Raw genomic sequence first — 23076 nt, 5'->3', positions numbered from 1 at the left:
CACGGTGCAATTTTTCAGAAATGTTTGTGAGCAACGAAAGAGTTATCTGAAGAATTCCCTGCAACACTTATAAAGGAGCTCGTGGAGGATTTTTTGGAGTAAATAATGGTGGAATTTTCGGATCAATTCCCGGCGAAATTGATGGTGGAATTCTTGAAGACGTTGCCGAAGAAGTTGCTAGAGGCATTCCTAAAGAATCCCTGATAGAATTCTTGATGGAATGCCTGGAGCATTTGTCAAAGGTATTCCTGGGGAAAGCTTGCATATTTTATAATAAATATTATTTCATATAAGATTTGTTTAGAAATTCAGATGTATGGTTCAAAAACTTATGGAAGAATGCAGGTTTTTTATAATAATTGTTATGGTCGATTTTATATTCTTTTTGAATACTAAGTTCGTTAATAATGTTCTCACTTTATTGAAAAATATCTGATGAGCAATAAATCATGCCCTTTTAAATCCATTATTGTTTTAATCAATATTGTTGCATTGTGGGCGTGAATGCATCACGTTTATTGGCGTTGCGTTTTAGTCCAAAACGCTGATTTCAATGCCCAGCGTGACGCGCCGAGCAACGCGCTATTGTGATCCAGCCTTTACTGTTGATTGAGGATTTTGATTTCAAAGTTTTTGGAACTTAGAAGGAAAAAGTACCAAGCACTAATATTCATGTGTTTTTATAAAACTACTATAAAACTACGATTCAGAAGACCTAAACAAGTTGCCCCTCCCCTAAACGAAATCCTGGCTACGCCCATGGAGTGAGACATAATGAAATAAAACAGGTGCCACGTTCCTATTTTGATGAAACTACTACTCAGTGAATCTAACGGTCAATTCCCTATTGATGTCGATATACTTGATCACAGTTTCAGTTATAGTAAACCTATTCTAGCTTGTATTAAGCGTGGCTATGACTCATCACCATCAGAGAACATTCAGACAAGTATTGCCGACGAGAAGGGATCTCTCATCATTATCACTGAGGAAAGAGGCCAGCTTAACTGCACTACCGTTCAAGGTTCCAAGACACGATGTCCGTTGAATCATATCCGTAAAATCAGTGCATCAATGCCAGATTGTGACGCGGCATTAAATAAAAATAGTCAACATGTGATATCACCACGACAGGATATGTCTTTAGTTGCCATCTCAGTGCTAATGGCGTAAGCCAACCCACAGCGGCAAGGTAACATATCCGAGGGAAAGGTATTAACTTAGCTAACAGTTAGTTATAATAACATTATGCATATAGAAATACGCTTGCAGCAGTTTACAATCAAATTCAAGTTGATGAAATGTGTGATGATGAATCGCATTCAATTATGTTGAATTTGCCAAACAAATTCTTCGAAATGTCTAGCAGCAAAAGCAACAGCAATGAATTTCTATAATGTGGTACCTTGATTGAGAACTTCAAATTGTACTGTGTACTCATATAGATCTCCTCCGATTAACAATTTTTGGAATAACCTGCTTGGAATAACCAGCATTTGTTGCTTTTTTTCCAATATCAAGTCAATAGAACTACTATGATTTGTTAAAAAAAAAGTTGAATAAATAAAAATTTGTAAAGAACTTGACTTGAAATAACGTGAAATGTGGCATGTAAAATCATCGCAAACAACAAGATAGAGCTTTCTTAATTTTTGAGTGAAGCAAATTGGCAATTTATTAAGTATTTTGAAGAATTATTCTTTTCTTAAATATGCATTAAAAAGACGCTTTATCCGGTTTCCATGCTGAAATTGTTGATTGTTTGAGGTTTTCCTACCCATAACTTGAATTTCAAACTGCAAATTTCCGCTTTTTAACTATTTCATATGTCTTCACGAGAGTTGTAGCAAAAGTTTTCATAAAAAACTTTGTCGAAGACACCAATTTCGCAATTTCATTACTTTTGGAGATTTATTGCATTGTATGCCAACAAGTTTTGAACATGTTCGATGTATAAGCAATAAGCATACAATCATGTGGATACGCATGGTGCATTGCTCATCAACTCCTTGTGGTGGGTGATTGATTTCTACCTCGCAAAGCAGGAAGTGATTTTTGATGAAACATTACTTCCCGAGCAGAAGCCATGAACAGAATAATACAACATGATTCGTCTGATCTTTTATCTCTTATATCAATCATGTCCATATCCAAGGAATGTAAAATAACAACATTGCCAATGAAAAGGACATTATCCTCTCTTGTAAATGTTGGGACAAACTCAACTCGCAATAAGCGTTTGTCCCAAACTGCAACAGAATAGGACAATTATCGCCTGCCACGCATTTTGAGAAGTAGTCGGTTTCCGATGATGTTTTTGGTTAAATTAGTACCAGTTATCATAGATTAGACATAAACTTAACCATCTGTTAGCATGATTTGCGTTTTACTTCTGAAATAAACAAGTTATCGCAGTTTGAAAAGTTCACAACAATTACCTCTCCATGTTTGTTGCAAATAAAATGGAACGCAACAATGTCTTTATCCTCTGCTGATGGGGACAAAGAGTTATTGCTATTCTCTTTTGTCGCTTGTTTTTTGCATTTTTCAGCGACAATTACATTCCTTGTCCATATCTCATTTTGCTATCTTACCAACATTTGATATTATTGAGCTATTTTCGTCTACTCGGGTTACATTCTCTTACATCTCTACAGTTCAGGTATTAATTCAAAGTTCATTACATGTACTTTGTCATGCGCATGAGATTGACTGCCACAATTTGCTCGGTATAAAGTAGCAGTTAAATCGAATATGACTAAAAAAAATCCAAAAAACTGTTATAACTTTTTTATTTTTAAAGTTTTTAAGTATTGTGACTTAAAGGCGTATTTTATTACTATCTGAAACTTTATAGAACATGCAAAAAAATGCAGAAAAAGAAATGAAAAAGATATGAAGAAAAACCCATTTTTTAAGGGGTTGTCAGCATAAAACGTTAGTGTCTTCGACAAAGTTTTTCAGGAGAACTTTTGCTACAACTTTTATGAAGAATCAAACCTTATATGTTGAGGACGAAAAAAAAAAAAAATTCTTCTCACTTTTAGGGGGATTGATCAATAAGCTGAAAACCTCCAAAAAGCGCATTAACTTACTGATTGAATGTCTCGAAGACACCATTACGCTAAATTGCATAATAAAGGTACTATTAAATAAACGCGCTCAAACCATGATTTTAGCCACTGTGAACCGCTGCGACAGCAGTTGTCGCTGGGACCGGTTCTGGACGCCTTTGTTTACTCTCCGTTAAATCCTGAATGAAAAAGACGCGCGCACGTGAAACGGGGATCTTTGTATACACAGTGAAAAGGAAACAGTGCGTCAAAAGGCCCATACATTATCCTGATGTCCGTGTTAAGGATGCATGAACGGGATTGATTATTCGGATTTCTTTACCGGGTTTGGAAAGAAATGACATTTTCAATAGTTCAACGTTGATAATCAATAGTATTGATGGGTTTGACAAATTTCTGGAAAATTTCCAAATCGAAAGCTTCGTCTTTCCGGACTTTCCTTTTGAGCTCAGACCGGTTTGACCTAAAGCTTCCGTAATATCTCCGAGCTAATCATTAAAGCGCAATTTTGATATTGGTTTTTATATCCTTCCGATTAAATACCCATTTCATTTTCATAGGAGAAGACTCTTATATACCGCACAGGCCACTTCGGCCTTAGTCTGAATAAATAAATAAAAATCATTTTCGATAGAAATGTGCTACTTGGGAGCTGTTTTTTCTTTTGTAGTTGTATAGCTTCACCTAACATAAGTGGATCTTCGAACAAAATCTAATCTAAAAGTTGACCCCCTTTTGTTGTTCCAAAACTGTTATAATGAAGAAAGGGAACATCGTTCTATCATTTTCAAAGGTAAACAAATGCCATATGATCAGAAAGTTATAACACTTTTTTCCAGGACTACAAAAAACAAGATTTATAGCCGATGAATACAGTAATATCCCGATGATAAAACAGGGTATGTGACAAAATTGAAAAAAAATATTTCCAATTTTTAAATTCATTTTACAAAAATGAATCATTCTATGCCTTGGAAAGGCAAAATGTGTGAACAGTACCCGTTATTTCTTGTCAAAATTTTGTTACAGAATATTTCCCAGGTACTCAGAAGTCGGTGTAAGTTATCTCATGAAAATCCATGTTGTTTGTGGTATTATTTACGAAACTAAAAAGAATGGCAAATTGTTTTGGGGTGACAAAATCAGGTCGAAAACGTGATAAAATCGGGTCGAAAACGTGATAAAATCGGGGGTAGACAAAATCGGGGGTAGACAAAATCAGGGAGTGACAAAATCGGGTCGACGCAGAATTTTATTTTTACACATATTTTTTTGCCTTTCTCGTACAACGAAGTTGTACCGAAAGGCTATCATTTCACTCCGAAAACAAACTTTTTATAGAAGCCTCTGAGACCCATAGTGTTATATACCAATCGACTCAGCTCGACGAACTGAGCACATGCCTCTCTGTCCGTGTGTATGTGTGTGTGTATGTGGGTGCACAAAAGCTTTAAAAAACATTAGACAACTTTTCGTATAGTAATCCTTAACCGATTTTCTCGCAACAAGTTTCATTCGATAGAGGACAAAGCCTTGTTGATTCCTATTGAATTTGATAACGATCGGTCATTGCGTTTAAAAGATATGAAGAAAATGGTACATCGAACCATATAACCCCTATATAAGGTTGGTGTCTTAACTAAATGCGAGAAAGGCACCACCAACGCTAGGTGGATTAATCTGGGTTTTTAATGACGAATTGCATCCAAAACAGGTCTCTGCTATGCAGTTTATTAGAATCAAATTGGATTTTTTTAGCAGGGTGAGCTGCTATTTTCAGGCAACAGTTATTCGTTGCTTCTTTGTTAAGATTGGTGCCACTGAAAATGTGAGGCAAAGTTTATTTGTATTCTGAAAAAAATCACGATGACATTTGCGATTTGAATTACCTTTCTAAATTTATAGCTCATTCGATTGTTATTAGACTGAGAGACGAGCTCGGTAGTCTAGTGGCTACCGCTTCTGTCTTGCTCATAAGGCCGTGTGTTCAATTCCAGACTCGTCTCTTTCCTACTTTGTATTTCTATCATAGTTCTCTCGGTGTTCCACGTTCCTACTGTTCTAACCTCCCACGCCAACAATTCCGGAACCTCTCGTGGCACCTATGAAGAGTCGTAGAGTTCTCTGGATCCTTCTTTAGTAGATGACCAACTAACCATCCTTCCCCTTTCTTAGCATTCGCAAGGACGTACAGTACAGATATGAACTATTGGAGAGTGCATTGTGTGGGGAATATACTGGACGTGAATTATCCAAATATTTTGGATCAAATTGTTTGATTTCTTTCTTATTTGCATTATATATCTTTTACCGCCTTACATTATTTTTAAACCTAAATCTCACAAAATTGTACTTTTCAATGGACTCGGCAAAATGTACATTCCGCGAAATAGTTACAACCACAGAAACGGTATACAACCGTTAGTCTAACAAACGTTCCATCATTCCGAGTCACTTACCAAGCAATAGCATATAAAATCAACCGAAAGGATAAGTTTGATCGTCATTGCTGCTCAGTGCAAGATATGTAGCACTGGGTTTTCGAAAACGCGGCTGGGGTTTCTCCTTGGGGGCCGTCCACAAAGTACGTCACGCCTCTAGGGGGGAGGGGGGGTTCAGAGCAGCGTGACGATCCATACAAAAATGTTAGAGGTTTATTACAAAAAGTGTGACGAAGGGGGGAGGGGGGGTCGAAAATCGCCGATTTTTGCGTGACGTACTTTATGGATTTTCCCTTGCCAGAAAGCAAGAGCAACGGTTTCGAAGAGATATTGCAGCATCATACTGGCGTTTCGTCGTGGAATGCAATGCCATGGTTTGTGGTACAGCACACGTTCGCTAATGGAGTTTTATTCAGTTGAGGCGATTTTTAGTTACCTGATATTTACGTTTATGTTTTATTTTCGTATTTGACGGCTACAATTTTCCATTGTTTGAAGCAAAAGTTAACGTACATTAATTGACGGTTGTCAACATGTCGCAACAAGCGAACAGCATTCGCAATTGGGGCGCCGTCTTGCCCCAATTACCAAAGGATCACTGTAGCAATATCGACGAGCAGATAATTGCAAAGTCACGATAGTAATCGATTTTATGCGGTGCTCGTTTCTGGTGTGTGCCGCTTTCATTGCGCCTACAGGCTGCGAACGGGATGATTTTCCATCATTGATTTCAGAGTAACGGAAGTTGCCAGTTTCGTGAACTCATTCCTCATAAAATGGTTGATTCTCGTTATTGTGATTTTGCCATTAAACATTCTTTGTGGGTGAACTCTTACTTCCATCTACTCAGTGACTGAGTGAAATTGTATTACCTTCTATATTTCGGATGGTAATACAATTTTACTCAGCCGCTAAGCAGATGAAAGGAGTTAGAGTGTAAGAGGACGACATGCCCTAGATAAGAAAATGCTGCTGTGATCTTCCAATTGTAACCATTTTAGCAAATACTGCTATAATATCTTAGTGTAAAGATTTTCATGGGTAATTTTACATCATGCAACAGTTAAATAATATAGCTGGCTTATGCAATCTTAGAATTGTATAAAAACATATTGATTATATTCACATATCAATAAAAGTAGGGATATTTTGTTGCCGGAAAACTCATGTGCCAAAACGTCTTTCAGCAAGCAGCCCTTAGGAAATAGCGCACCAAACGCGACGGTAAATCAGCATTTTGATATGGACAGCGCATGGAGATGCGTAGTACATTGTAGGTTTGTCCCACTAGGGCGTTTTGCCTCTCCGAAATGTTAGATGTTTTATAAAAATTTGAAAAATTTCAGGTTTTTCTTCCTTCCTATCTAATATTATGACACCTTTTGAGCCTAACTCACATAATTTTAGGTCTAGTTTTGTTACGGCCATCCCAATTACGATAAATATGAGAAAATTTCCAAATAGCGTTATTAATGGGAAGGGGCGTTTTGGGGCCGTAAAATATTAGATTTGGTCTGCCAGGTCAAATACGGCTGGAAAACTCATAAAGGCAAAACGTCTGTTAGCCGGCAATGTTTTTGTTTCTTTCGTTTTGTTAGGGTCAGTGCATGAGCGCGTGTGGAGGCGCATGGTGTATTATGGATTAATGTCGCTAGCAACGTTCCTCAATGAATAATTGGCAGTGGCTGATTTCCTACTCGCCGCTGTCACATCCAGGCGCTATGCGTGAAATAGTCGGCATGAGTTAACCACCAGAAATTTGTATGGAGAAAGACATCTAAGGCGGGGTTTCTCAAAATTATGAGCTTTTCATTAAAAAATTATTTGGTACCGGTTATGGTGGATGGTGTCCGCTACTATGCCTACCAAATATTTTTTCGATTAAGGTGCTTAATTTTGAGAAATCGAGCCTTAGATGCTTTTCGCCATACTGATTTCAGAAAGTTAACTCCTAGTGTGCCGCTGTAAGTACGCTCAAAGCAGGCGATTCATTGGGCTTGAAGTTTTGAAACGCTTCTGAAAACCATAAGTAACATTTATTTCGGATAAGCATTACTTTTTAAATTCGAAATCATATTGATCGCATGCTGATTATAACGATTATTTTTATTAGAAAAACGGCTACAATATTGAGCAAGAATATTGCCGAATTTCGCACAATTTTGTCACTGTTTTCAGCTGGTAGTAATTCTTTTGATTTAGTTTGATTTTGTTTTGATACAAATGTGGAACACTTAACTATACAGGGAACAGATAAAAACAATTTTGATTGATTGTTTTCACATGATGGTTTGTTTGGCTTCGCAATTCTTCATATATGCCGTCGTCATCGCAACTTAGCGACATTTGAACAGGTAACTCTGTGCCATTAGTGCTGAAGCATGTGAGCGTGTGTCTTCAGTTTTCGTTCCATTCAATGCTTCGTACAAAGATGGCAATGACTTGAACATTTTCATCGACCATAAGTTACTGCCTTTATACCAACCAGCATCCATCCAACTTAGTTCTCCGACACAACCGATCAGCATTTGCTCATCCCAGAGTGCCCCAGATGCAGGAGAACAATCGAGCCCGACAAGAAGTGCGCAGTTGGGGGTACCTAACCGGAGAAAATTTAATATAAATTAAACTTACCGACAACATCCTTGAGGGTTGCCTTCTCGCCACAACTAACGAAATGTGGATAGAATGCAACCATCACCAGGCCACCGTTGGCAGACTGTCGTATTGGCATCGTCGCAGTGTCGGTCATCGTTGCAGATGTGGTTCAGTGCGACCGGGCGGCCATCGGGAGTCAGCAGCCCGAGGAAACACACATTTATGCGGGTGAGTGTTGTTTGTAGATGTCCATCGTACGGATCGCACATCCGAGGCCATTGTGAACAAGATGTCGCCGTGGTCCACGTAGGAAGCGTTATCGTCGTTTTTGTTGTTGTGTTCAAGGTTCGTTAGCATGCAGAGTTGGGAAACGAGATAGGAAAAGTTGCGCATTAATTCCATCGGTAAACCACAAACCGGCTGCGGAAAGGCCAGGGCTTTTCTCGAAGTGGCCATCAAAGACCACCATCATCGTCAGTGAGGATGTCTTTCAAGGCAGCCAGCAGCAACCCACCCACAAAAGCTGCCCCATTATGCGGTGGGAAAAAAATGTTTCAACCGATTTTAATTAATTTCTTGTTTTTCTTTAATCATCTAACTTTGGTTCGGATCCGGCATCGGGCCGGCAGCTTGCCGTCAGTGGTGTGCGCCTGGCAGCTGAGGGCAGCATAGAGTTTCATCAAATTATGCTAATTCTGCACACTCTATCAGGAATCCGGATCGGGTCCGATAGCGGGCAGGGCGGAGGTTATTTGACCATACCCGTTACTCACGATGATCGAGGAATTATAATAGCAGAAACTTGTTTATGGAATATAAATTAGCTGATGAATGGGAGATGATTCAAAACAAGAACCTTAATTATGGAAACATATAGCTTGATGCGTTTAGTTTGAAAATAAGTATAGTGAACAATAGTATGCTGCATGAGAGTTGTTATGTAATATGAGAAACTTTACACGTTTCAGGCATTTTGCTTTGGAGAGTTGTTACAAATAATCATGAAAAAACTACATACATGGGATGTCTTTTCTTTTTAGAAACTCAAACAGTTTTTCATAAGAGCAACAATAGAAATTCATTGGGAAAGAGCATTTATGAGAGATGTATTGCTTAGCTTCAGAGGGGTTTACTGGAAGAAATTTTATTTAAATTCTTCGAGAAGACAGACACCAAATAGCTGATGACGCAACATTATTTCGAAGATGCAAGAAAAATTTCAAGACGAATTTTTGGAATAAGTGGCTGTTGCAAAAATTATGCTTTCGTTTATTTTCAAAGAATGTTTTTGGGAATCAAAAAAAAATTAGCCGTTAAGTTACGAAGGCCAACGGAGGTCCTTCGTAGCTTAGTTGGTTAAGGGATCAGTCTAGCGTACTGAGGGTCGTGGGTTCGAGGGGAAAGTGGTTACCTCCAATACATTTTTTAAATAAAAATCTTTCACATAATGTACTGCCGTGAATCGCATATCTGTCCTATCTTTGCATGGTTTTCTATTTATATGGGACAAATATGCGATTCACGGCAGTGTACATATTCACATCTAATTTTTCAGAATATAGTAAATAAAATGATTGATTTGTATCAATTTGAAAAAAAAATTCTCGAGAAAATCTTGTATGAGTATGAGAAGAGCTGTTTGGCCGAACGAATCATTTGTCCGAACAAAAGGTACACGGGTAAAAATCCGGAACTCAAAAGTGGCTAAATGAGTCATGATTTCGGGAAAAAGGTGTGTTTTTATGTTATGAAAATACACCATGAAAAATGGTCATGATATCATGACTTATTTTGTCGTAACGTGACTTTGGCGTTACGTTTTTGGTATTTGATGACGAAAAATAGCAAGCGGAGTCATTATATCATGAAGCATTTACTTCAGATCAATGAAAACAAGTCATGAAAACAGAATCATAATTCATGAATCTGGTAGCTACCGTTCATGATTCTGATTGATTTGGCGAAAATGGGAATTTAGGTCATGATATCATGACTCATGCACACTGGAACCATGAACTAAGATCATGTTAGTGGAATCATAATTCATGAATTTGGTAGCTATCATTTATGATCCAAAGGTGTCATCTCAAAGTAAAAGATCAAAATAAATTTTAGATTGATAAATAGAAAACAATTAGGTTATTCTGTGGTATTTAGCTGAACAATTACCTACCAAACTCAAAGAGATCAACGTTTATAGTGGATGCATTTGTCACTACCACTAGGAATTATGTTGCAATTTTGTTCTTTTGACAAAATTTACACATATGTCCGATTGTCCAGCTGAATAAAGGTAAATATTCTAATACACTTTCGTCGTCCATAATAATATTAAAACTTCTAGTGCACATCACAAAATTGTTCACTGAATGAGCTCTAGTCTAAGCAATCTATTCAATTTCAGCAGGTAATCCAGCAGCATAGGAAATATTTTGCTATTAAAGGCAATTGCAAGCAGCAGTTGTGGAATCATACGAAAGTCCTGCTGTCTGCAGCATCGATGTTGACGGCGATGGCTCCACCGTAAGATGCTTGGGTGGTTGGAAAACGTCTGGACGTCTGCTTGCTCCACTTCATCTGGCGAATCCGCAACTTGATTATGTTCCAAAAAGAATCGTTTGATTGGCTTTATCATACACTTCTATCTCTGGTACATCATGATACAGCTGGTACATCCCGTAGAGCTGCTGGATTGCAACACAACTCACACCATTCACTATATTTGTTTAATTGAAAAGTAAGAGATTTAAAAGAAAAATATTGCTTCCTGAAGATGCTGATGACACTCGCGAATCCATAACAATTATACTTGCGACACTCGTAAAAATACCACCGAGAACATTCGCAAAGGAGGCCTTGACCGAGATAAAAGAAATGTTGCTGTCAAGTTGGCGTAACGTAACGAAAATTTATTGAATTGGATACATAATTTCGGATATTTGGGTCATGTTTTCATGACCTTGAGTCATGATTCCATAAATCTGAGTCATAATTTCGTAATTCTGAGTCATGATTGCACGACTCAGCCACATTTGTTTATGAAAATGCGAATGCATGTCATAATGCTCTGACACTCATATTACGAAAAACCTAATTTATAATTCAATATAATCGTCGTTTGGGTCATGATCGTGAATTGTAGTCATAATATCATGAAGCAACAAGTTTTATGATTTCATGACCTTTTCTTCATAAATCTGGCAACGGATTTTTTCCCGTGTAATAACCGAAAAACTTATTTTGACTAACAAGGCATGTGGTCAAGTAAGTCATTCGTCCAAGTAATCCATTTTTGATTTCTGGAAAAACATATTAATGGCCTACCAAACCATTTTGACGGTTTCATGCAATAACAATAACCCTCACTGTGGGAAGTGAGATGTTTAAAGCGAGAAGTATAAAGCGTTGAAGAGTGCGAAGTTCTTCACTTCTAACTTCTCACTTCACACTCTTCACGTCACACTGCTTATCATTAATTTTCCATAGTAGAAAATGAATAGAGAGAGAGATGAGGAATGAGGAATGAGAAGTAAAAAAGAGAATAGAGAAGTGAATGCTGAAAGGTTAGGAAAAGAAGGAATATATGGCTTATGCAAAGTAAGAAGTTCTATATGTGCAGAAGAAATTAGAAGCAATTGGGAAAAGACAAACATGAATAAGAGAGGCAAAAATTGAACTGGAGCTGAGTCTCGGAGTCTCGGATAAATGTTCTTCTGCCATTTGGTCAATTTACTCAAACAATATCATTTAGCGTTTGGCCTTTCAGCTAAGTAAAAGGGGATAGAGGTATGCGCTGTCACGCCACCGCCGACGACATTTTTGTATCGATGCACCGCCGTTTAAAATTTGTCACACTGATCTATAATTTTCTAAGCCGATGTAAACCTACAAGTCCGTCGACTTTTTCGTCGAAATTCCGAAGATTCAATAGAATTTAAAGACTATATTCGAAGAAATTTGGACACACGTAATTGTTCGTAACTTTTTAACGTGTGGGTACAAATTATTGAAGTTTTTACTGAATGTATTTCATTGTGTAATGTTTAATGTTTAATGTTATGGTGGTGGTTGATCCCTAGAAGTTATGCCTACCTCCGTTCTGCTCATGATCTTAAGTATCATGAGTTGTCAGCACTCATTATTATATAATGTGGGGGGCTTGCGTGAAATTGAACTTAAAACAAATGAGTGTTTAGAACAGGTATCCACCGGTTGACACTAAACGGATCAACTTAAAATATAAACTTTTGCTTATGCAATCTGATAACTTTTATTTATTTTTCACGCATCAATTTCTTAGGAGCTTTGTTTTAGTGGATATTACATAACGCAAGAGAGGGTTTAAACTCTACGTTACATTGCATGAATTCCCCGATTCGATGCGTTATTACTACAGTAATAGCTGTTTCGGGGTAGTTGGGATCGAGTTTGGATAACTAAAGTAAACATGATTTATTAAAGCATGTGCACGTAAATGCTCTAGTGTACTTTTAAAATACCTTACGAACTACCGAAACGTTCCATTCACATGACAGCTGATTCTTTTAGAAACGAATGTGCTGCTTCAAATATGTTTCAATTCTCGTCAAAATTGATAAAATTACGTCGAATCCTTTGGATATAACATAAGTGTTTAATATAGACAGTTTTTGGTGATGTTTAGGCAAATAATCTGGTAGCGACACGGCAAGTATTTCCGTCCATCGTCGTAGGTGCTAAAACCAATGAAAGCAACGTTCATTTGCTGGAACTCCACTGTAGCAGAACGTTTCTCCTGAGCTTATGATTTGGTACGGATGAGTTTGGGAAAAGGTGTCTCTTATATTGGTTTTCAAGACTATGACGAAAAGACGAAAATGCTTGCATTAACCCTATAGAATAAGACTGAGTGAAAACTAATAATACTAATAATAGGAATGACAAAAGTTTATACTTGTTAAGGGGGTCAATTATGTGACGAGTAATATTATATTGGGTGATAATTTTCGAAAAACTGATTTGATTTTATTTTGTTTTAAATGTAACGTATCTTTGGAGCAGAGGTCCAGTGTTTGGAATGTTTCTTGAGTGGCTTTAGTATCAACAAGAACATTATTTGGACAATTACTAATATTCCGGGGTCAAATGGCGGAGGCCCTTTTATTATTTTTGTTACAGACGACCGGCATTTGAAGAAAATGAACATCCATATGAACAAAAAGATTATACTCCCACCAAACATAGACCTAGCTACAGATATCGGTTGAAAGAAAGGCGTGGAATCGAACATCTAGGGATCCAAGGACTAGCATCCGTCCGTGGTGCACAATTACCATACTAATCATAATTCATTTGTCTCGTTTCAGCAAACGCAACTCTTCTCCACTAATATTTCCCTTTCCTGTCAACTTTTTTTTCTTTAATGTATCCGACACTTGTGGGACTGGTTAAGCCCAGCGCCTGCTTGTGGCTGGAAACCGGTGTACTATACGGTCTAGCGCATGCTAACGGTGAAGGCTTGGTAGGTCTTCACCTAACTTGAGTGTAGATGGGCGGACAGTGTCTGCCAGGGTGAAGGCTGATAAATTACAATTACAATGTATTTCATTGTGTAATGTTTACATAGGCTGAGTTTCGTGGAAATTGGTCGAGTGATTTTAGTGATGGCTTCGAATGAAGAAATAGTGCGCCAACAAATTTTGGGAACTCAATTCGAAAACCCAAACGCTTCTCAACGATGGATCGCAAAACAGCTGGGAATCGCACATTCAACCGTATCTCATGTGATCAAAACGTTCAAGGACCGTAAGACAACCAAGCGGAAAAATGGCAAAAAAGTGGCACATCAAATCCGAAGAAGGCGATGTTACGAAAAAGGCGAAAGTTTCAGTTTGTTTTGTGCAGAAAACAATGAAAAGTTCTAGATTACATGCGTACAAGGTCCAGAAGGCACCGAACCAGAGCGATGAACAGAACTCGGTGGCCAAAACTGGTGCAAGAAAACTGTACATGTAGTGGCTCACAAAGCCGTTCTGCATTGTGATGGACGATAAAACCTACATTAGAGGCGACACCAAACAAATGCCAGGACAGGAACACTACGTTGCCACCTCCAAGTTGGCCGTTCCGGAGAGTGTACGGAAGAAGAAACTCACTTGTCATAAGACGAGTTTGTACAATCCCATTCAAATTCCACCACTTAATTGTATCTTGACAGATACGTATTTCGACCTCAATAGTAAGGCCGTCTTCAGTGTCTCGTACTTGACTCGACTGTCGAAGAAACTGTCGAAATTCGCCAAAAAAATCCTTGTCTGGCAAGCGATCTGCGGATGTGGCAAAATGAGTCAGCCCTTCATCACCTCTGGGACCGTCAACGGACAAATCTACAAGGACGAATGCCTCCAAAAACGACTTCTGCCCTTCTTGAGATCTCATGAAGGCCCGACACTGTTTTGGCCGGATTTGGCATCTTGCCACTATGCCCGGCCCGTCTTAGACTGGTACCAAAAGACGTCAACCCTCCAAACACTCCGGAACTTCGCCCAATTGAAAAATTTTGGGCAATCATGAAGGCAAAGCTCGTTAAAACTCCAAAACTGATAGAAAATGAACTTGAACTAAAGAAAGTGTGGTTAAAAGTAAGTTAGCAAGTCGGTCCTATCATTGCCCAAATCTAATGAAGGTTATTACTATTATTATTATTATAGAGTTTTGGCACTTCCTCAGCAAGCGTGCTGGGAATTTTCACCTACCCCGGGCAATCTGAATGCCAAAGGGGATTAGGCTCTGTGGATCTCATTCGCCGGTTGACTTAAAATCCTATAATAAACGTTTGCACCGGATGTATTAGTTATGGTGGTTCAGGAATCTTCTTACGATGCTGCAAGTTCCAAGAACCACTGTCTTTTGGATGCTATGGAGGTTATGAGATAGTTCCAGCTCTCCTAAGGATCTCAGAAGAGATTTCAGGACGATTCCGGTTGCTGAGATAACAACCGGAATTATACGCACGTCCTCCAGGTGCCACATCTGCTTCAACTCCTCCGCCAAGTCGTGGTACTTCGTTATCTTGTTGGAGAATGTTGTTTGGACATTATGGTCTAGCGGTACAGCAATGTCGATGAGGGTTACCCGCTTCATCCTTTTGTCGTAGACCACAATATCGGGCCGATTGGCACGAATGAGGACATCCGTTATGATCTCGCGATCCCAGTACAGCTTCACGAAACTATTTTCCAGAACCGGGACAGGCACATATTTGTAGTAGGCGACAAACTGGTTAACCAAGTTGTGCTTTAAAGCAAGCTGTTGGTGCACAATCTTGGCTACTTCGTTATGACGACCGAGATAGGCTGAATCAGCTAAGGCTGAACACCCGGACACGATATGTTCGATCGTCTCTCCTACTGAATTGCACTTCCTGCAGCGGTCCTCCACGTTTTCGTGCAATATATAGTGCCGATAGTTCTTCGTCGCAATTACCCGGTCCTGGATGGCTACCATGAATCCTTCTGTTTCCGAGAAGAGTTCACCCCGCACCAGCCACGTATTCGACGCCGCTTTGTCGATATATTCCAGCTCCAGTTGATGGGGTGCGTCCCATGTAACTCCTTCTGCTTCCACGATGCGATCATCTCGTCGACAGATTTGATGTCGCAATTCAGCTGATAGTCCTCCTGCGCCAGATGCAGGGCACTGAATCCGTGGTCAGCTTCACACACAGCGCGATAGATTTCGTGGCGGTTCTGGCTTTCCACGAAGTATCTTCGCAACTGCTGGATCTGGGAAACACATAGTGTTTGTATATCGGTGACACCTCTTCCTCCTACTGTACGTGGCAGGGTGACTCTCTCAATGGACGATTTTGGATGGCGCATGCGATGCTTAGTGAACGCCACTCGTACTGCTCGTTCTAACGCCTCCAAGTCAGTCTTGGTCCACTTCACCACCCCGAAACTGTATGTCAACAAGGGCACAGCAAACGTGTTTATCGCCTTCACCTTGTTGCCGGCCGACAAGAGGCTCTTCAAAATACCGTTGACACGATGCAAGAACTTTTCCTGCAGCTCTTTCTTGATCGTTGTATGGCGAATTCCTTTCAGTTGCAGGAAACCTAGGAACTTGTACGTTTCGCCTTCAACCATGTTTCGAATCTCCTCCTGTTCGTTGACGCGGAAACTGTCGGCATCCACCAGGTTATTATTATTATTATTATTATTATTATTATTATTATTATCTTTATTAAAGAGGTTTTTAGCCCAAGGCTAGTTCACCTCCGAAAAATGAAGGTGCGGGCATTTGGGTTGGGAAAGGAATTTTATAAAGCAATGATGTCAAAACTCTACCATTTAGTAGTACTTTATTTCCAGAAAGTTTGTAAAGAATCGGGCTCAAGGAAAATTTTTGGTGACCTTTTTTGTGTGTCCAAATTTCATCGAAAACAGTTTTAATCCCCACAACATTACGTTGAAGCTCTAGAGAATTTCTCGTAAAAATACCAATGGTTGTCTTGAAAATTCCAACTTTTTTGCGTGTAGAAACGGCATACATTTAGCTAGTAAATATTTTTTACTATTTTGGCAAGTTCCAAGATGGCAGTCCATCAGAAAACGATTAATTAGCCGAATATGTTGTTTGGCGGTCGGCATCGATAGCTGAAAAACTCACTTGACCGAAAATGCCCTTTGCCCAAAATGGTCGTTGGGAAGATCCATTAATTACGTAACGCAAAAATTTGCCATTTTCAAACCCCCTCCCCCCTATGTCACACTTTTTGTATGAATCATTGAAAATTTTTGTATGGATTGTCACACTTCGGGCAACCCCTCTTCCCCCTTTGAGCGTTACGTAATTTATGGATGCTCCCTTGGATTGGATTGGTTTGATGGCTGGATTGGTTTACCCCAAGGTTTACCCGAATAGGTCATTTGAAAAATAATGCCTTTTGACCGATTTTTTTTTGGCAGGAAGGACATTTTTGAGCTAAATAGCTCTTTGTGGAAAACATCCATATCACTAAATAGCATTTTCGACCATATGTATTCGGCCAAACGTCATTTTCAGTCAAATAACCGGTAAGTAAATTATTTTGAGCTTTTAATGAATGGAATTGTACGAACTCGTCTTATAACAAGTTTTCCGGCTTGATTACCAATCCCTTTCGGCTGTATGTCGCTTCTAGTTTAATGAAATTTTTCCGTCCAACCACTTTCGACTTAATAACCGTTTCGAACAAGCGTTCAATTCGGCCAAATGGAATTTTGCTTGATGACTTTCGGCGAAAAAATGGCATTTCGTTAATTGACTTTTAGCCAAGCGACGAAAGGGCTGGGAGGAGTTTGACCGAATATGGCATTTAGTTGAACAAACCATTTAGTCGAAATAGACATACGGTCAAAAATGTCGTTCGGCCGAACTGGTCATTTGTCCACAAAAGTCGTTTGGCCAACTAAGTCATTTGACCGGAATGGTCGTTTGACAGAAAAGCTATTTGGCTGAAAATGTCATTTGGCCAAACGGTCCTTTTTGTCAAACGACCATCCCGAGTAGCACAATTCACACTGATTTGGTTGCAGCAACTCAAATGTGACCAAATTTGGTTGTATACGAGTTACGTTAACTTCTCTATAACATGTGTGCTGCTTGGGATTTCGGCAAAACGGCATTTTCGACCTGATGGTTTATTCAACCAAAAGGCCTGTTGGGACCAACGGTTTTTTCGAACAAATTATCAGACATACGGCCATGTCGCTTTGGCCGAATAAAATTTTCAGACAAACCGTTTTCGATCCGCCATATTTGTTTTTCCCGAACGTTCTTTTCGGGCAAATGTATTTCGGTAGATGACTTTCGACTTGACGAATTATTCGCTCAAATGGCTTTCCGTCGAATTATTTACGGCCAAACGACACGTCTCTTTTTTTTAAATAATTTCCCATGGAAATTCCTAATATTTTCTTATGGACAGTACAAAGAGATTTTCGTAAAAATCCAAATAATTTCCTTTAAATCTCCGAAAAAAATCCGTTCAAATACAGTTTTCCGTGAAAATTTTAAAAATCCAAAGCAAATTTCGATGATTTTTTTATGGAAATTTCGAACAAGTTTTCGTCGACATTCGCATTTTCAACAGTCTAAAAAATTTCTCGTGAAAATTCCAGATAGTTTCCCGAGAAAACTTTTTGAGGTCTCCCGTGGATATTTCGATGATTTTCTGTGTAAACATTAAAAAATACTCAACAGAAACTTAACAGGAACTTTTCGTGGATATTCCAAACATATTCTTACAGAAATTTATAACAATTTTCCATAATTTCATAATAAATATTTTGAGAAAAAAGTAGAGAATTTGCTAAGGAGTTCATCAGATTTTGCCAGCGAAATTCATAGAATTCTCTCGTTAATGTCTTGAAAATAGGTCTAAAAATGCATAACTAATCTTTACGAGTAACGTATTGAAGAAAAAAATATTTTAAGCTCTTTTTAGTGAAATGTATTCAACCGTCTAAGACGAGTTAAGTACTCTCCATTTAATTCCACCAATTATTTCGATATCTTTGCAGATACGTATTTCGACCACAACTGTGTGGTCGAATTACGTATCTGCAAAGATATCGAAATATTTGGTGGAATAAAAAAGAGAGTACCTAACTCGTCTTAGACGGTTGAACGTATTAAAGAAATTGCTCTGCCACCGCCGCCGTCTAAAATAGCTTCCGGCGTGACGCCAAAAATGCCGATTTTTGGACCGTCGCACACCTCTAAAGGGGGATGAGTCGTTTAGCAGAAAACAATTCGACCGAAAGCCAATTGGCAAAATTCCACATGACCGATTAGCATTATTAGGGCGAAAGTCATCTAGCTGAATTCAATTTGGCCATCTTGAACTTTGGGCCGAAATGGGTACTACGTCGAAAACTAGTTGGCCGAAAGAGACGTTTTGCCGAAGCAGCAGTTTAGACTTGAGGTGCGGCTTGAAAATCATCGGCTGTGTCTGCGGCATTTTCGGCGTCACGCCGGAAGCCATTGTGTCTGGCGGCGGCGTAAATTGGCTTGGCAGTTTTTTCTTGCGTTAGTTTCTTTAAAATCCATAGATTGCTTTTTCGAGATACATTGAAGTTATAAATGAGAGATGCTTTTTAAATCTGCCAGAAAAAAAGTTTTATCTTTAAAGTTTTTCCAAAATATCTTTCAAAAATTTTGCAATTTCTATGGCAATTTTTCCTAAATTTCCACAGGGAATTGTCCGAAAGGGGGCCTTTCTTAGCTTTGCGATAAGATGCGCAGCTACAAAGTAGGACCATGCTGATGGTGGCTGGGTTCAATTCCTGGTTCAGTTCTAGCGAATTTTCGGGTTGGAAATTTTGTATCACCGTGATTTACGTATGAAAAAAAACTGGAAGCTCGGCTCAGAAACCTCCCAGTTAACAACTATGGAAATGCTTAATGAATACTAAGCTGCAAGGCGGAAATGTCCCAGTGGGGTATGTAACGCCAATAAGAAGATAAGAAGAATTGTCCGGAATTCCCACTAAATTTGTTCAGATTTTTGAAGTGTAATGTTTAAATATGGAAACTGAAACTTTTCGAAAATTACACTGGAAATTGTTCAAAAACGGTAAGGGTGGTAAAGCTGAAAGTTAAACGGCGGAAAGTCATTTGACCGAATGCCACTTGACCGAATAGCACGTTGAGCCGAAAGTCATTTAACCAAGTTCCATTTGATCGAATTGAACGTTTGGCCTGAACGGTAAGTATGTCAAAAAGGGCTTGGTCGACAGCGACATACGGGCGAAATGGTAATTTGGCCGGAAAGCCGTATACCCTAACAGGTTTCTTCGCCAAATAGGTCATTTGGCCGAAAATACCTATAGACACATGATCATTTCTTGGAAAGAGCCGGCAAAAGGCGAAAGCCATATGACTGAAAATTTAATTTGCTGAAGGGCTGCATATCCAAAAATGTCACCCAGTTCGACCAAATGACATTTTCGGCCAAAAGGTCCATTCATGCTAAAAAACCAATTTAGCCAAACGACTTTTTCGGCAATAGGACTAGTTCGGACAAAAGACATTTTCGACACCACATTGGAAACCTATTAACCAAGACGAACCTCTGCCATTGAACCTAACTTTGGGGGTTAGATAAATTTCCGCATGATCCCGTGGCAAGCGCAGAGGTATACTCGGCTCGTAGTGCGAGTTATTGCATCATCATTTCTTCGCCATCCGCGATGCCCGTGAGGACGTAGCTGGCGCCGTAATTGACTACTGAAGCCTTCAGAGCTTTTGTACTGTGCACATTGAGGTTGGAAAGCAATTCCAATGCTCTATCCATTATTGGTTCGCTGTGCAATAACTATTGTTCTGACCAATCACGAAAATGCTGGGTAAAGCGTACCATTGGTACTTCGCGTACCTGAAGGAATAAAATAGACCAACAACTCCTATCCCTACCTCCCCGTGGTGCTGGTCGGGATACGAGCAACCTTAGGGAAGATCGGGTAACCAACCCCGATGGGAACTATGGTCGTATGCTGACAGGGAAGGGGGGGTTTGCTTCTCTCCGGAGGTGCAAATCTTATTGAGCGTCTGTTCTGCATGTTAGGATCGGCTCACAACAGCGTCTGTTCTCCATGTTAGGGCCGGCTAATCATTTTCCGAGTGCCAGCGACGGACTCTAATGTCGTTTTCGGTTATTGCTGGGTCGAACCTAGTTCTGCCCCGGATCCGCTCTAACAGCTGTCAAAACGTTCGGTTATTCGTTCAGGTTGGATCGCGATCCGCACCAGTTCCGACCCAAAACGAATGAGGTTCGCTCTGCCGATTTATCGAGATCGAACCTAGGTTCACCAATACATTCGAACACAAACTGTCAAACAGGTGTTTATGTTTACGCTAAAGGAAAATGAAAACATGAAAGACACGGAAGGGTGCGGATGGGTATTTGACTTTAAATCGTTTTTATTTCATTTGTTGAATTTATCAATTTTGTTGCTATCTTCCACGTAAAATGGTTATTTTAATTGTGTGTTGTCTTCAAGTTTCTCTGATGGTGAAACGGATTCAGATACCGACATATTTTTGCTGATTACTTCAGACGGTAGCTCCGTTATAAACAAAATGATGGTTAAAAATTTTGATGAAAATGTGATTGATAAATGCAGTGACGAGAAGTTAGCTGTAGCTGCTATTTATTCACTATTACGTTGTGTATTCAATGATATGCTTTAAGTATAATTGCTCTCTCAATGGGAAAATAGCGTACCGGAGTATCGGATTATTATTTATACCAAAATGTTCATACTATTATTTTATTCGTTATTGCAGCTCTGTGAATAATTTGTTTAAGGTTACGGATTTAAAGAATATAAACATAATGTATTAACCCTTTATAAGGCAGTGATAACTATATTGCCATCAACAAATGATACGTTTTTCTAATTATTTAGGGTCTGTCTCAATTGGATAATTAAACTGAAAATAAACTTAAAAGTGACATTTCAATAATTATCAAATAACCCTGCTCGCAGAGCAAGATTACTTTTGACAGATATCGAATCATTTTCCATCGATGTCCTGTTGGAATTGCTGGGTAGCACCAGGCTTTCTTATAACGGGGTGATTTCTTAATTTTCGAACTGTCACTTTTAAGTTTAATTCTCCAAATGAGACAGACCCTTACAATAGTTTTATTAATTATTCACCTTGTAGAGGGTATATTTGCTACTTAGTAACACTCCAGATGATACTTGGCCAGAAAATAAATTCAAATGTAAATTTAGAAACAGTTTTATACGAATTGAGCATAATTTTAGAGTGGAAGAAAGATTTTTAGTTGAAATTCGTTAAAAAAACGACAAAGACATATTTTACCTCGTTGATATTTATTATGTTGAATCTCCTGTTATTTAGTGGAAAATTATGTAGAGAAAAATTATTTGCCTTTCTTGAATATTTGGTTTTAGCAGTTTTTGGCGAAATCGCGGTTTATCCCAAAGGTTCCCCTCTTGGGAGGAAAATGCAAAAATGTTAGTCAACTCTTGTGCGATTTGATTCTTTGTTTTAAAATAAAAGGCCCCAAATCTCAATAAATTTTCTATTGGATTTTTTACAAAGTGTTTCCATATTTTCTTGTTCTATTACATTTGAATGGCATAATTGATAATTCAAATGTAACAGAATCACTGTTATCCAGAACGCCACATAGAACCAGTATAACAGTTTATCGGGAAACACGGATTGGCATAATTAACGGAAATGTTCCAGAGCGCCAAAATTCCTTCACGGCAATCCACATTGCCGTCGCCATTCATCACAGCTTCTAATCACATAAATTTATTGATGGATTAACTGTCATTTTTAAAATAAACAATTAACAGAAGAAAAATCTGACTTCCCCATTCAATTTATATAATAAGAAACAAAATAACACTAATAACAAAATTCAAAAGATAAAATCTGTATAAAATCTGATAAAATATTTATATTTCTGCCAGCTGATAAAAGTGCGAACTAAAAACAAAACAGATGATAGGGCTTGCGTTCTCACTAACACCATCATACTGACTCGATCCCGATTCGTTTTTCGTTCGGTTATTCAGAGTCAGGGTCGGACCTGACCCAGGTCTAAAACCGAAAACGACATAAGTGAAACTGTGCACCATGGTCCTCCGGAAATTTAGGGGGTTTGGTGTCAGGCCCTGCCAGCCAGCCAAAAAAAAAAACTCACGCAACGAACAATCAACAAGAGAGTGCGGACCGGAACCAACGGCGAAGACCACTGCGACGAAAAGGGACTAGCGATTGGAAACTCGGTTCGTGGAACTGCAAATCTCTCAACTTCGTCGGGAGCACACACGGGAAGGAATCAATGGTGCGAACGTTTAGAGGTAATCATACCATCTACCACCCAGACAACCACACATCGCATAAGAATGCACGATTAAAATCGTTTACCGATCCAAATTTCATCAAAATCG

The 23076-nt window shown here is 38.9% G+C and overlaps 1 protein-coding gene across 3 annotated transcripts in view; it reads right to left on the bottom strand.

Annotated features, from left to right (window-relative positions):
* LOC134220065 (dipeptidase 1) overlaps nucleotides 1–23076 on the bottom strand; it is an 833398-nt gene that overhangs the window by 7331 nt on the left and 802991 nt on the right. For all 3 annotated transcript variants that reach the window (XM_062699016.1, XM_062699017.1, XM_062699018.1), the window contains one exon: nucleotides 8150–8234. In XM_062699016.1, the coding sequence (XP_062555000.1) occupies nucleotides 8150–8234 (85 nt within the window). The remainder of the gene's footprint in view (nucleotides 1–8149; nucleotides 8235–23076) is intronic.

This window comes from Armigeres subalbatus, chromosome 3 (assembly GCF_024139115.2).
Source record: "Armigeres subalbatus isolate Guangzhou_Male chromosome 3, GZ_Asu_2, whole genome shotgun sequence".
NCBI lineage: Eukaryota > Metazoa > Arthropoda > Insecta > Diptera > Culicidae > Armigeres > Armigeres subalbatus.
This window is presented reverse-complemented; position numbering and strand designations above follow the sequence as displayed.